Source organism: Nanorana parkeri, unplaced genomic scaffold, assembly GCF_000935625.1.
Source record: "Nanorana parkeri isolate BGI_ZX_2015 unplaced genomic scaffold, ASM93562v1 scaffold187, whole genome shotgun sequence".
NCBI classification, from domain to species: domain Eukaryota; kingdom Metazoa; phylum Chordata; class Amphibia; order Anura; family Dicroglossidae; genus Nanorana; species Nanorana parkeri.
In genome coordinates, this window is record NW_017306455.1 from 801770 (window position 1) to 818526 (window position 16757).

The window sequence follows — 16757 nt, forward strand, 5'->3', positions numbered from 1 at the left end:
GATACATCATGCAAGTATGAGATTAAGGAGTTTGCTATGGGTGTCCTTGGAAATGTTTCTCTTGCAATATAGACAAGTAAAAGGGGAGCACCAGATTACTGACAAAATCATTTTGGAAAAATACAATTATATATATATATAAATTTTGTGAATGTTTAGTTCTGACTGGAATGCACCTCATTTTGTAATGCACTGCTTTCTGGGTTTAAAAGTGTAAAAACCCTTTAAAATGGGAGCTGCTTCTATTTAAAATCTGGATTGTATATTAGATACAGCTTGAGAGACACAGAATGTTACCTTTCATCTGAGGCTTCCCATACAGGTATTTTGCATTAAGGCAAATTCTCTTTAATATTATGCTACCATGTAGAGCCCTACAGATCATGGTAATATACTAGAAGCGAGACAATGTAACAATGGCCGGCTATATAGGGCCTGCAGTGTCTAGATTATTCTTGAGAAGAGAGGGCCTTTGTGTAAACAGACTCCTTTTGTGCGCAGGCTATGTGACCTGGCATGGTACCTGGACTCTGCCTGTGTAAATATACATAGTTGTAGATAAATATGTATTTTGTGTGACTGAGTGCATGACCGCCGACCATAGCCCACCCATGTACACAGGGTATGCATGTTCCCGTACTGGTATCTGGGCCTGAACATGGCAGTACGGGTGTGGGCGTCAGGTTAATGTACTTGTAGCATCTCCTGGTTTACATGAAGTCGTTGTGTAGTTTGTGTGTGGATGACACTAATGCAAGGTATGGAGGCAATACAGAAACCTTCCAGCTTGTGTCTAACTTTGTGTTTTTATTTATTTTTGTACCGTGAGGATGAAATAAAAAAAACAAAACAATATTCTATATGTGTCACGTCTGTTATTTGCATGGGGTGGGGTGGACTTACTAAAGCTAACCATACACCTATAGATTTTCTATGGTCAGGTGGAAAAAGTGCAACCGATTCCTCCATCTACAATAAAGTGGCTGGATGGAGGAATCTCCCACTGGTCCAAGCTTCAGTATATTGCTAGTCGGCCCCGCTGGCTCTCAAAAAACCTGAACAATGCCTGCATCCAATCAGAGTGTTCAGGTATTTTGAGAACCAGCGGGGCCAACTAGCAAGATACTGAAGCTTGGCCCAGTGGGAGATTCCACACAGTTTTTAGCGTAGAAGGAGGAATCTGTGGCCCTTTTCCCGTCTGACCATAGAAAGTCTGCAGATCATCTATAGGTGTATGGGCAGCTTCATATGCCTTTTGATGGTACATACATTCGATTCTACCTCGAGTCTGGTGTGCACAAAACAAATTTCAAACACTGTCACCAAGCTTGCCAATTTGACCACAAACACAATTTATGAATCTAGATAAATTTTTTTAATTATCCTTTGAAAAGTAGATCTTGTCAAATCGAAAATAAGACAATTATATGGAGGAATCTAAAAGATAGGCAGTTAAAGGCTGGAGAGCCGCGGTTAAAATGGAGCAGTAATTGCTGTATAGTTTAAATGAGGTTCAGGGACTGTCGAGACATTCTGGGGGAACCGGTCCCCGCAATAACAATCCAAGGTATCATCGGCTGTATAAGGCATCGGTATACAAAGATACTCGGTATCATCGTATGGTTTAGGCACATGCACGTTAGTTGGCTGGCACACTCAGGGTAAAGCCAGAACGGTTCTTGTTGAAGTGAGGCTGTGATTGGTTGATTTTGGTTTCCACAGTGACGGCACAGGATTTGCCATGTTGGGTACACTGAACTGGGTGCCCAACGGTAATCTGGAGGGGCCTCTTCTCACTGTAAGGATATAAAAAAAGAGATTTAATATGAAAACTGGCGTTTGAGCAAACATGCCATTTAAAAACCAAAACAAACCTGAAGTTGAAAATAAAGGCATTTTGTATTAAATACAAGTATAACATATTCATCCTCCAAGCAGCAAATACATGTAAATGAAAAGACATTAAAGGACAGCTATACCTTTATGGTTTCTCTATTTCAGGGCTGGACAAATCACACGAGCCAGGTCGCCAATGCACCTTAAATATTACAGCTTGCACCTAACTTTTGAGGTTTTCTCTAGTTCTCGTCAATGGAATGGGTTGCTAAAAAAAACCTGCTGGCTCTCCATATTAATTTGTCCTCCCCTATTGTACCTAAATCCACCATCTCCCCCTACGTCTTCCCCAGCAACTGTGGTTTCCTCCACAGTTTCCTCAAATGTAAATCTGTGCCCTGTGTATACCTCCTATAGGCTTGAATGAGACTCTGTATATATAGCTCCATTCAAGCCTATGGGGACACAGCTGGCACTGCATAGATTTTCATCAGGAGGAACATTGGGTGATTACACAGCACTTGAATGGAGGTAAGTAAGCACCTGCAGAGTGGCTGGATGTATTTAGGTATTGTTAATGAAAAAGTTATATACCCCATTTGAGAAGAGATATTTTGCATTCCTCTAGTACCTAGATGTCTTCATCTAGAAGAACCTTTAGGTCCGGTGTTTAGGTACTGCTGCAGACTGGTTGGCCCTGCCTGCTAGAATCAGCTGGACCTTCCACTTCAGGTAAGACCATATGTCCAATGCCTTAGCACTGGATTGGGCCCCTTGGTCGCAGCTAGTGAGCCAATGACCTGAAACAAGCCTGTGACTTGTGGAAAGTATGAAATCCCATCCTGTATACTTGTTTCAGTTCAGTGACCAGAATAACAGTCCCCAAAATCCACAACTTAAAAACAAAAATCAGTATCTGCAGCTCCATTATGTTCTATCCAAAATCTAAACCTGACGCTACCTAAATCCACATACAGTATAGCCAAAATGTTTTACGTTTCGGACAGAGTAGGAACTGACTAAAACCCCTTTAAAAAAATGTCTCACTGAGGACATTTTCTGAACTTCATGAAGTAAAATGAAATACTCTCAGATGTCACCCAAAAAAAAGTGTCCTCATTTAAAGACTTCCCTTCTAGAATGGTGACAACTCAAAACTAGAGGTGCACCGAAATAGAAATTTAAAAACCGAAACGAAATAGAAAAAAATTGTCAGGCCGAAACCGAAAATGTTGTTTTTTTATTTTAATTTTTTTAAATATTTAATTTAGTAATTTTTTATATTTTATTTAGCTATCTTTATTAAAATATTTTTTATTTCTTAACTTTACTTTTGGGGGCTTTGGGGAAGTATTGGGGGTCTAAACAGACCCCTGATATTTCCCTTTTAAAATAGAAAAAGAGATTGAGAACACAAAGTCCTCAATCTCTTTTTCTGTATCCCCTGTTATCAAGGAACAGGAGTCGTTTTATGAGTGTTCCTGTTCATTGATACTTGAGAATATAGTATGAATACTATAACCACAATTATGAATGAACAGGAGGGGATATAGATCTCGCCCATTCATTCATAATTGAGGATGTAGTAACCATACCATGTCCTCAATTATCTACAAATACTCAGCGATCACTGACGTGGACACAGAAACTCTATTCTAACTCCTCTCGCACTTTGGGAATCAAACCATTTTGGCTTTAGCCGCATTTTAAACCATCACTAGACAACGTAGGCGGTCTACCTCAATTGCCCTCCTCCGTCACAGCATTAAGCTCTCTACCAAATTACAAATGTGCTTTAAGTGCATTTATAAGCTTATGAGACGCAAGGTTATGCGATGTACTGCAAGGAACTCTGTAATTAGGAAAAAGTTGATTGTGCAATGCTGCTGTCAGCTGTAGAAAATGCTTATTAATCGACTGTGGCTGGCTTGCTCTACATTCTGTGACCTAAATACGTTGTGCTTACTCGTCCTCTTCGTAATGACAGATGACACACAGATCCATCAGTAAGGATACTAAGGAAATTTTGACACACCGTTTGTACAATATCCTGTAGCGGTAAAAAGCAGTTAATTACTACCCGCCCCCCCTGTAATCAGCGACCAGAATCAAAGGGAAATGATGGTCACTCTTGAAGGTCAGAAGGAAATGCAGAGTATAAAACACGTTCATTATCTTCCATAGCCTGTGCTTTCCCAACATTTTAAAAGGGAATTCCCATAAAAACCTCCCAAGGAAAGTCATTACAAGGAAGCTATGAGCTAAGCGGTGAAAATCCCTTTTAAGATGGTAAACAAAATTACGACTGACTCTGCCCCACAGTTGCTCATATGTAGAGCTGCAACAGTTATTCGATTAAAATCGACGATGGAAAACGTTGTCAACGTTTTCCATCGTCGATTCATCGGCTAAAATTCAAATTTCCCGCTCGCCGCTGCACGCCGCTTACGAACGCCACTTACGCCTGCCGCTTACGCCACGCCCACGTCGTTTAAGCCGCTCGCGCCTATGCCAGTATACCCGCTCACGCGACGCCGCTTACGCCACGCACACGCTGAGGACATGCGAATGTGGTCAACATTTTACTGAGCGACATTCTTAGACAGCCGTGTCCCCTTCCTATGAAATCTAATTTACTGTTTCAAGATATATTTTATCGCAACATTCCACACATCTACACTGACCCCATAGTTATCACTGCACATACTATGGGGAACATTTGTACAAACCTGCATAGAAAAGAGAAGAGCTGGTGCTTGCAGCAACTTGTGAAGGATTTGTCAATTTTCAAGGTAAGAATACAAATGGAAGCTGATAATCCATTGGTTGTTTTTGGCATTGCCGCTTGCTCCTGTTTACTTATATAGACACTTCAGCACTCACAAGAGCCGATCTGTGTCACGGGGGTCTGGTGATAGTGCTGTAATACAGCGTACATGTGTATAGCACCCAGCTACCCCTTTCTTTCCTTCATAAATATCCCACTTTAGGTCAGCTGGAATAAATACATAATACTCTACCAAAGACGGCTATACCAAGTCTGTCTCTAGTGTTGTTTTCCTATAAAATATTAAAAGATGTCCTGCTTTTTATCCCCAAGAGCTACTCCTGTTAGGAGATATGGACTTGTGTAGCACATGTCTAACAGCTGTTCTATATTAGGTGGGAGGGGGAAATGAGAGGGTGATGGCAGCTGGAGAATTATTTTATAGGAAGATAGAGAGATGTTGAGCAGATTTCTCCTCACAGGCAGGCAGGGACATCATTGGACACCCACCTGCATAAACAGACAGGGGGTGCATTGCATGTATTATCTGCGATAGGACTATTCACCCTGCTGCAACGCACTCCTAAAATCTGCCCATCATGGCAGTAGAGTGGCCTGGATCTCTTCACCACACATGGAAGCTTATAGGCTAGGGACTTGGAAGCTTATAGGCTAGGGACTTGGAAAAGTGCCATTGCTGAGGTAAAAGTCACATGTCACCTTGAGAATACAAACTAAAAATATGGACGCTCTGATAAGCCTGCAGGCACTCTGTGTAACCAAATTAATTAATCGATGTAAATGAGAACCTGTTCTGTGGAAAAGCAACAAGCTTTCTGGGAATTGCCTCTCTATGCACTCCCAGTGATCCTGCCTGCAGTGTATTTCTGGTCAGGAGAAAAAAGATGGAGGAAGAGAGAGAATGTGAGAGGTACAGAAAACGGCAAGAGAGGAGAGAAAGGCTCAGACAGGAATAGGAAGAGCGAGGGAATAGAGAAGGAGGGTAAGAAGAAGGGACATGATAGGAAAAGAGACAAAGGCAGGGGGAAAGATGGCGAGAGAATGACAAGGGAAGCGAGTGAGACAGAGGAAGGGAGAGAGTAGGAGGGATACGACAGATACACTCTAGAGGGGTGTGGAGGAGAAGAGAGGGGGGAACTGAGAGCTAAAAAGAACTTGGATGGCTGCCTGATGCTGACCCTGGTTTTTTTTTCCAGAGCTCATTAAACCCTTCATCCTCATCACTCAACTATTCAGATGCTGAGCCTGTTTCCATGGCAATCAATGAACTCCCAGCTCTAACCCATCATTCCTGAGGACTAAGGATCAGTCAATGGAAGAAAACAAACGGAAACAATACAGTCTGGAAATGTCCCCGGTTCGGTAACAGGCAGTATGTCGTTTACCATCAAATCTTAAGGGCAAAATAACAGTGTACTGGAAAAGCCGATATTGTTTTAAAAATCAGAACCAGTGTTGATCTCCACGTTTAGAATAAAATTACATTTTATTCTAATTGCTCTGCATTGGCTCAATCTGGTTGAATAGGATACAACTGCATAACAATACCACCCTGCCCCTACAGGCAATGAGGCTAGTTCAGTACATACAGGAGTGCCAATGTCCTGACAGCATTTTGCTATGACAGTGTACATGGGTCTAATACTAGCCATTTATCCAGCTCAATGGCAGGCAGCAAAACTGTACAAATGAAAGCTGTCTGACTCTCTTTGTGATATAGTAAATGCATATAGTAATCTCCAAGAGTGATGATGTATGAGATTTAGACATCTCTCTATATACAAATACACAATAGATATAGCTGGTTTGGACCCTAAAACATTGCCCACGGAGCCCTGTGGGGCATTTATAGTTATAGGATCTCCGTATGAATCCTTTTCTTGCCTGGGGAAGTCAAGATGTACATAAGATCAGTATCCAAGACACATTAGGCATGGATGTGCACAATAGTCCTATGTCCCCTTATGCTCCACCCCACCAACCACCTCATTGACCAGCCTGCTACTGAATGGCACATAGACTGGTATCAATCACCCTTACTGCAGAATAATCTGCTGATTTTGGAGGCTCTTCAGATTAGCATGACTCAGGGGGCAGCACTGAACTTGAGCAGAACATCACTACCTAAAGTTTACTAGTGTACCTCAAATACACCTAATGTATTAGGGACCTCACTGGTTTGTTTGTTTTTTGCAGTAAAGTACATATTACTGGGCCTTACTGTAGGTGCAGCCTGTATATAGGAAGGATTGTAATGACCACCACTCCCAGTGTACAGCGGCCTTCATACTCTACCTTAGGGGCTAGGTTTGCTTCAGCCTAGGCCTTAAGAGAAAGACATTTGGATTGGCTACTATGAGCAACAATAACTGTTTTTTCTTCACACATTTCAGAAGACTCATAAAAGTAGCTCAAAATGGCTACTAACACTTTGCTATTACATATGATTTCTACAAGACAGATGCAAAGAAAGAGCAATGACTCAGGTACTAGGATACATTTACCTCTTAAAGTGATTGGCCAGGACTCCAACAACTTCTCCCACATGGCTATCCTGGGCAGATTGTCCAGTAAACTTCATACACACGATAAGGTCTTTCTGGTCCTTGGTATGAAAAATGACCAGCTGGTCTTTCCCATTAGTCACACTGATGCCGGACACCTTGTGGTTGAAAGATAATACAGTCATTTAATACACCCTTTACTACCTCCTCACCACACATAGACAACAGTTGTTACATAGAATATTGTATGTCGGCTCCCTTTGGGCCAAACCTTAATATCACTGGCATGCTATATGTCTTCCATGATCTAATTATAGTTCAGTATATACTCCTTCAGTCACATGACCAGCCGGCACTGAATGTGATCTGACACATACATATCATTTATTACACCGACTGCTATTGTAAACCTCTTTATTAAATCATCTGCACATGAAATGTATGAACAAAACACATTACTTGTGATAATTCCTGGTGACTCAATAGCTATAAATGCTGGAAATAGAATGGATAATTATCTTGAATTAGTTATATAGAATGGATAATCATCTTCAAATCATAGAACCTTGGCTGGGTAATGTGATATACAAAAAAAGAAAGCAGGCTATAGCATTGACTGGCTTGTTAAACAGGGCAAAGTACAATATTCTACAGCAAACAGTCACATTTTAATTTACTGGACTAAGATCATGATGTAAAGGACTAAATCTGATTGGCTGCAATTTGCAGCTGCCTTAGCATACAAGCTTAAAAGTGTACCTGTCACCCAAGCAATAAAGGAAGCCATTTTGTATGTTAATGAAGTACATTCAGTAGGAACTGGTGACCCATCAGTTCCCAGGTCTCACAGTAATTACAGTATATGCTTTGAGAATAAAGAATGTGCATAAGTGCTAGGGAGCAGAAAGGGTATCACACTAGGCCCATCTCCATCTTATCTATGGGACCCCTTATATAGTTTGCTGTTGTATTGGCGTGAAACACATTCAGGTTCATTCAGTAAGGCCATACACAAAGCTACAGCAGCCAACAAACCACAATTCATCTTCCACTGATCTGACTGCGGTAAATGCAGGGGTGCGGAATTCCTATCACCCAACGCCCAGGACATGCAGTTCTGGGCACCGGGCAGGCGTTTTATTTTCTCCATTCAGTCATATTGCAGGCAAACAGCAGGGCTAAATGTAGAACAGGGAAGACGTTTTGTACAAGTGATTTGGGCGGCTGTACAACATGCTTGTACCTGCCCGTCATGGACTTCAGGGTCCCCTGCTCTTATGGAGAACCCAGTACCACAACAAATTACTTCAGGGTGGAGAGCTGCATGAACAGATCGTTAGCCCCTGTGTGATAGCAATTAAGTTATAAAAAATTTAATATGTAATAAAATAACTAAAAATAAAAAAGTAAACATTTTTTTATAAATACAAATTTTAAAAATAAAAGTGATCAAGTAAAAAATAATAAAATAAATAAAAAACCCCGCCACCTGCATGGGAATAAACGTACGCGTAGGGCATTGTGTGTGAGTGCTATGGATTTTGAGAGGTGTGGAGTGGAGTTAAAAACTGGAAGGTGTGGGCAGTGTGCAGTGGGGTTGGAAATTGGAAGGTGTGGGCAGTCCACAGTGGGTTTGGAAATCGGGAGGTGTGGGCAGAGTGCCGTGGGGTTGGAGACTGGAAGGTGTCGGCAGTGTGCAGTGGAGTTGGAGACTGGAAGGTGTGGGCAGTCGACAGTGGGTTTGGAAATCGAGAGGTGTGGGCAGAGTGCAATAGGGTTGGAGACTGGAAGGTGTGGGCAGTCCACAGTGGGTTTGGAAATCGGGAGGTGTGGGCAGAGTGCAGTGGGGTTGGAGACTGGAAGGTGTGGGCAGTCCACAGTGGGTTTGGAAATCGGGAGGTGTGGGCAGTGTGCAGTGGGGTTGGAGACTGGAAGGTGTGGGCAGTGTGCAGTGGGTTTGGAGATTGGAAGGTGTGGGCAGAGTGCAGTGGGGTTGGGGACTGGAAGGTGTGGGCAGAGTGCAGTGGGGTTGGGGACTGGAAGGTGTGGTTAGTCCACAGTGGGTTTGGAAATCGGGAGGTGTGGGCAGTGGAGTTAGTGATCTGGATGTGTGGGCAGTCCACAGTGGGTTTGGAGACTGGAAGGTGTGGGCAGCATGCAGTGGGATTGGGGACTGGAAGGTGTGGGCAGTGCAGTGGGTTTGGAAATCGGGAGGTGTGGGCAGTGTGCAGTGGAGTTAGTGATCTGGATGTGTGGGCAGTTGAGTGGTGTTGGAACAGTGGGGTTTCACGCAGAGGGGGGTGTGCCTATGGTGTGAGTGCATGTATGGGTAGCAGGATGAGATGTAGAATAGGGTCAGTATATAAGTGCTTGTACCTATACCTCTATTTTCAGTTAGTGTCTCTGTCTATCACATTCCTTCAGACTATTTATAAAGATAGAATTTTAATTATTGGGGTTAGATCTACTTTAAGCGGTAATAGTCCATTAAACTGCACTTTTCACATGCTGTAGCTGAAGGTAGAAACTATACAGGAGAATTCACAGTTTCCTGATTATTCAGTAGGCCTAAATTTAATTCCTTCAACTGAATAGCTGCCTACGCAATCCTCAGGTGCTTGGATCGAACTCAATATGCTATTTTAGGAGACTGTACCTTTCAGAAATATAATTCACAGCAGATTGTGGCCAGGAACATGCTGTGTCCTCATATGTTGCCACAATGGTAATAATAATATGGTGTACAGTGGAACGCACAGAAAAAAATTGAGGTATTAGAGAAAAACATGATACGTGGAGCAGCAGAGACAAGCAACAACATAATCTCAGCAGGCTGAGCAGCAGAGCTGAATGAAGCTTGCGCTGGACCAGACATCGCCTGATCCTGTCTCCATGGAGATTTCCATGGCAACCCCATCCCCCAGTGGTTGTTATGGTGATGGGATGCTTTTAGATACAGAAATGCCAGTAGCTGCTGGCTGCAAGATCAAATGTGACTGACTGCATCCCTTTCTCCTGACTGTTTTCTTTCCATGGTTTTATACGGGTCACCTCTTATGATTCTGTTCTCCCTCCCCCACACCTCTATTCATGATGATATCTGTCAGTAAAGGCCTCAGCAGATGCAATCCCAGTTCCCCATTCTACACAATACAAAAACAACAACTTCTGGCATCCAGTTTATCTAAACAAGGGGCATAAGAGGCTTCAATATCACGTAAGTCTCATGCATCGGTGTCTGGAAATGTCCTGCTTCTGTAAATGCAGGACACCAAGCAATCCCAACCAGCAATGATCCCTTCCCCATCCATAACATGCTTTGATCAGAGCCTTGCTTTTGTTTTCAGGGGAATGTTTAATTGCCATCACTGTGGGTACCACTGTAGCTTGCAAAAGGAAAAAAAAGTCTATGTGCACATAACTTCATACTTTGCAATATTTGTGACGTTTATTAAGACTGGAAACGTGTCCAGTAAACGTCCAACGATTCCATTGACATATAAAAGGAAAACTTGGTCCTGGGTCAATGTTTTTAAACTGATGTTTTTTCTTTAACATATATAATCTTTTATTTACACATACACTTTGATTACATGATCAGGAGATCCCAGAGCACTATGGGTTATCTTATGAGATCGCTTTCTGCCTTGAGGCTGGCTTTGTCTCGGGTGGAGATGTCTGAAAAGGGATTGGTCATTGACACTTTGTGTGTGGAATGAGAATTTTTAAAGGATGTGAAAAAAGCCTAAAGATCCACCTACTGTCTGAGTAGAAAATTGTGATAATTTATATATACCTAACTGAAAAAATATATACTTTGATGTTTATTTTTTTTTAGTCCTGACCATAACAAAGTGATTTGATGACACTATTTTATGGCAGCCCTGATGCTCTGATAATCATTGTAGTGTAATATTCCACATGCTTTTCTTCTCTCCTGTAAATAGGTCACAGTGATCAATAGGCACTATGTATAGTACTTAGCTACATATTTGAAGGATGACTGCATTACGTACATCAATTACAGTCTACCCAACCTTCCTTTTACAATTAATAATTTATAAGGAACATGTTATTAGTAGAAGTGGCGTATGTGGAGAAAACACTTAGGCCTTTATGACGCAAGTGCAGCCACCCACTGAAACCAATCAGCAGTGGCCTCCATTGTTCTGACTGCAGTTAGCTAATGCATAGTGAACTCTCACTGGCTCCTATGGTCTACACTTGGCTGCTTTATAGCAAAGGCTGGTAGTTAAAGGCTTCCCATGCAGTGTTTAAAATATTAGACACAAAGAATGGTGTACGGCAGCATTTCTCAACCTTGTTTCAGTCATGGAACCCTTTAAAATTATGTATAATCTCCAATCACCCCAGTCTAAAATGTAATCTGGGGGATCCCATAAAAAGGAACACAGAAAAAAGTGAGGTTGCCGTTCACATCAAAGCTCTCTTTACATCAGTAGCCCTCCTTAACATTAGGCGCCCTTTTCACATCAGAACCCTCTTTCATACCAGAGTCCCCCACCTTTACATCAGAAGCCCCCCTTTATAATCAGAGTCCCCCACCTTTACATTTCAATTATCTCTTCATGTCAGGAGCCCCCTTTATACCAGTGCCTCCTTTTAATATCAGAGCTCCCAACTTTACTTTAGAGTTCCCCCTTCACGTCAGAAGACCCCCTTTATATTAGCGCCCCTCTTTCATATCAGAGTCTGTGAAATGCTCACCTGACCTCCGCTCCATAGGGGGCGCAGGGTATGATTCTCCCCTGCGCCGTCAGCCGACTCCTCCCCCCTCAGCAACTTAAGCTGTGAACGATCAATCGGCCGGCTTTCATGCAATGAGGAAGACTCCGGCCGGTCACTCCTCAGCTCCTACCCGAACCCCACTAGGAACCCTGTGACTAGTGAAAGTCACCCTATCAGCGCCACGGACTTCCGGACACTGGTCCCCTCGATCCAGTCTACCCACCTGGGACCAGCAATGTGACAGCAGCACCAGTACAGCAGCAACCACCACCAAACTGCAAGTAACCCTTTCAGTTTGTGAGACTTGATGAACTGTGTGCACAGCTGTTGCTACTAGTGATTGCAATCATACCTGAACAATATCCTGCTGTTGCTACTAGTGATTTAACTGCTACCTGACTAATAAACCTGCTGTTGCTAGTAGTGATTGCAATCATACCTGAACAATATCCTGCTGTTGCTACTAGTGATTGAACTGCTACCTGACTAATAAACCTGCTGTTGCTACTAGTGATTGCAATCAAACCTGAACAATATCTTGCTGTTGCTACTAGTGATTGAACTGCTACCTGACTATTATACCTGCTATTGCTACTAGTGATCAGACAATTTCGAGGCACCCTGGTTGGGAAAAAGTAATGTAAGGGATGAATTTAATGCCACATCAATCTAGTTAAAATGTGTTATAAGGCTGCTCCCATCCTAATGAAATCCTACAGTGACCTCATTAGGGCATATTGTAAATAACAAAATCCGCTTTGCTTAAAATGACACAATAAAAGCTAACTTTACTGACTGCAAATTCTTAAAGAGACTCTGTCAACTTCCCCATCCACTTACCTATTCCGCTTCTGTTCCTCTGTCACAGCACAGAGTGTAAACCTTGTATAAAACTCTGTTAGATGGTGTAGAAGCTTACACAGGGTTAACAACTTCCTCCATAGCAAATGGCCATACAGGCCCGAGGATTGGGTCCTGGGAGGATGTCCCCCCATACCTAGAAGGATCAGGTATTTCCAAAGGCTCCGATGGAGCAACAGAGCAGTAGGGGAGCATGGCAAAGTTATTAGTGGGTGGGTGTTGTTCTTACAAGGCAGGTTCTCTTTAAAGCACAATTCAAGACAGAAATAAAAACACCATTTGATTCAGTTGTGTCCAAGTTAAAAAAAAAAAAAACATGAAATTTATTTTGACATACAAACATTAATACCTGAATCTTCCCTAATGTTATCCTGCTATATTACTTGGTACAGAATCCATAACACTGCATAGGTGAGGGGCAGCACTCTGAGCCAATCACAGCTCTGATGCTCTTGCACAGCACCATTAAAGCGTATTTTGTTCATAGCGATCCTTCAATGTGGCTAAAAATCATCAATGGAAGCATTTTTATTTTTTTTTAGACAGTGTTGACATAGTGGGAAGGAATAAAGCTGCAGTTCCATAAACAATCGGGCCTTGTAAATAAGGGGCATGGTCCAGCAGACATGGTAATTGTCACGTCCATGAAGTGAACGTCCATGATTTCCCAGAAGAGATCCTAAAAATATATATCGCCATCTTCTACATAACTCCTGTTTAATGAAACAACTCCGACTTTAAAGCAGCATTGCCAAATCATTCGCTGTGTTCAGCCAGATAACGCCGCACTAAAACCTTCAGGCCAAGACTGCAGGAATTCTACAGGACACACTTCTGGTATTGGTAAAGAAAGTAGAACATCTTGGGGAGCTGGGCTTTGAGGGTTAAACTTCCATCTTCTATTAAACTGAAATATTTTGATTGCTCTTTAAAGGTTAGGGTGAAGATTAGAATAAATCCTAGGGTCAGGTTCAGAGTTAGATGTATCCCTTATTGAAGATGTTAGGTGGTCACTTTATTATGGATAGGTTAAAATTAGGGTTTAGGTCAATGTAGGGTTCATTGTCAAGATGATGTTTAGGGCATGTGTCAATGAACTTTGTATCTGGTTTCCCATGCAAGTCTATGGGGATGCAAAACCTGCTAAAAAGCAGGTCAAATGCAAGTCAGAAGGACAACTGCAGGTTAAATGCACCAGTCAATGAATTCGGAAAAATCTCAGACTGATGTCAAACTGCTGCCATCAACAAGCCCAAAGCCCACTGACACAGGACCTTAAAGTAGAACTGAAGTTTTGGATAGAGTAAGGGAGGGTTATAACAGCTGTCAGCTTTTTTTTTTTTGCCATCTGTTTCCCATTCAGGAGATTTCCCTTTATTTCCTGTCTGATAGCTGCAACAGGAAGTAAGAGGAAATCCCTCCAAAAGAGAGGGACATTCCTGGTGGTCAACAGAACTTGTGTCCCCTTTGGCAGATTTCCCATCTATTCCTGTTCTGATGACATCACACAATATGGGATTTTCTTCAACTTTCAGTGATAATGGTCACCAGGACAAATATTGAGGGGTGAATCTCCAGAACAGGGACACAGACAGTAATATAAACTTGACCGGTGTTCTTATTCCTCTCCACACCAAAAAGTAAAAAAAAAGGTTTGGCTTCAGTTGCACTTTATGGTTAAGGACAGGTGTAACACCAGAGACAATGTTGCACATATTTTAACTGTGCCCAACACACCAATATACCAAGATTTGGAAGCCATTTTGTAAGTACAATAAAGCATGTGATTGGACCAGGAAGCAGTAAGCACCAAGGCACTCTGAGCATCTGTGTAGTCCAGGAAATGAATGCACCATCTTTTTTCAGGGATTCATCCAGGGCTAGCCTCCATCTCCTGGACTGAGATGCTGGCTCAGAGATGACACAGATCCGCCCCCAATGCAGCCTATCACTGCTACAAAGTTACAATGTTGCATTCTGAAAACTGGGAGAAGACAGAGAAAATGCTTCCTCCGGCCTGCAGCATACTGATGTCATCAGCTCAGCCTAGGCAAGGTCACCAGGTTGGAGCTCAACAATGGCTTTTGAATTATTAACCCCTTCGTGACTGACGACGTACAGTGTACGTCGCCAGCATCGGGGCTGTTTAAACTTGTAGAGCCGACTGTCGGCTTTACAACAGAAGCGATCCTGGCGACTTACCTGTCGCCAGATCGCTTCTGCGTCCCGAAGAAGGGGCCGCCCCCCCCGCCGGACCCCCCCGCCGTGCTTCCCGGGCTCCGTTGCCCCTCCTACGGGCCCGGGACCGGCGATCTTTGTGTCCGCGGGGAGCTGGGGAGGAGGTCGACGAACTTCCGTTCATCGATCCCCTCCCCGTTCTATGGGACCGGGAGCGATGCAGATTGCATCACTTCCGGTCCCTGGGCTGTCAGTTCTGGGCTCCTGCAGCCCAGCTATAAGCTATTGAAGTGCGATCTGCACTTCAATAGCTCATTTCCAGTGTAAAGGTGACACTGAGGGTCTTTTGGACCCCCAGCATCACCTTAAAGAGGACCTGTCACCACCATCTGCTATTACATGGGGGGGCTTGCAAGCCCCCCCATGTGATAGCAGTCAAAGTAAAGTAAAAAAAAAAAAAAAAACAGTTTTTAAAATTAAAATGAAATAAAATAAATCTAATAATAATAAAAAAAAAAATTTAAAAGTACCCCGCCCCCGCGAGCACGCGCGTCGCCACGTAAACACGCGTCGGGTGCGCCTACGCATGAAAACGACGAACGCGCTACACATGTTGGGTATCGCCGCGCACGCCGGAGTGAGAGCAATAATTCTAGGGCCAGTATTTTGGGGTATCTCTAAATTGATGACCTGTGGGGGCTTTTAAAGTGTCTTTTATTGACTTTTTGGGGTACTGCAGTTTTTCGCCGTTTCACGGTCGCACGCAATCTGTAAACTGGGCATGTTGGGTATCGTTTTACTCGTTGTAACCTCATCTTTTATATTTCATTAAAAAAATGGGTAATTTGTTGTGTTTTGGGGCATTTAATTAAATTTGTCACTAAATTTTGGGGTTTAATAAGGAGTTGCGCTAATATTGCGCAACATAAAAATTTTCAACTACCACCATTTTATTCTATAGGGTCTTGGCATTCAGAAAATATATAATGTTGGGGGGTTTTACGTCATTTTCAGGCCTAAAATGTGGAATATAACATGGGTGCAAAAATGGAAAAAAGGGCCTCAGTCATGAAGGGGTTAAAGGGGCCATTTTGTCAATAACTTCTGAGGAAACCTGATGAAAATCAAAGTAACCCTATCAATTAACTTTTCTTTGCTCTCTATGGTTGGAAATATACCACTGAAAGGGTTTTGTTATATCTGTTCAAAGTGCATGAAAATTTCTTTGGATCCGGTCTAGAATATTGAGCGGCTAAGTACACTCTGCTGGCTAGTACCAGTTAGCATTTTCCCCTGCTATCTCTGTGGACTACAAAACACCTCTGGAGAAGAGGAGGGAGGTGTTTGGTTGTCCTCTCCTAGGGTGACAACGCTGTTTCTCCATAGACACTGTAATGTGAGTGAGCATTGTCACCCTAGGACAGGAAGTGAGTTACTGGCAGGATCAACAAGGTGAATATGGAGAGCATAAAAGCCTGGAAAAAAAAGAAAAGGAACACAGCCACCACATTTATGAAATGGTAAGCTGCAATATATTACGTTTGTGTTCTTGGGTTTAGATATGCTTTTGGTCCTATTACTTACATTATAAAGTGGAGTGCTACTCATGACTTTATACTGCTTGCCAGGATCCATTTTATACAGATGTCTGTCTGTTATAAAGATGGAACGATCTTCTACCTTGTTAAATCGGTTCACCTACAAGGGAGGAAAAAAAAAAATGTACAGTAATGCATGGCTGGGAAGGCAGTGACAGTTAAAGAGCAAATGGACTTTAAGAGACCTTGCCCCCTTGCCCACCCAGGTCTTTTTAACCCCCCCCCCCTTCCCCTTCCCCTTCC

General features: G+C 42.7%; 1 protein-coding gene across 1 annotated transcript in view; it reads right to left on the reverse strand.

Moving 5' to 3' along the window:
* Positions 1–1352: 1352 nt before the first annotated feature.
* MYO1D (myosin ID) overlaps positions 1353–16757 on the reverse strand; it is an 82899-nt gene continuing 67494 nt past the window's right edge. The window contains exons 20-22 of the mRNA XM_018555202.1: positions 16501–16614; positions 7129–7286; positions 1353–1796 (exon numbers count right to left, since the gene is read on the reverse strand). Of these exons, the coding sequence (XP_018410704.1) occupies positions 1640–1796; positions 7129–7286; positions 16501–16614 (429 nt within the window). The 3' untranslated portion in view covers positions 1353–1639. The remainder of the gene's footprint in view (positions 1797–7128; positions 7287–16500; positions 16615–16757) is intronic.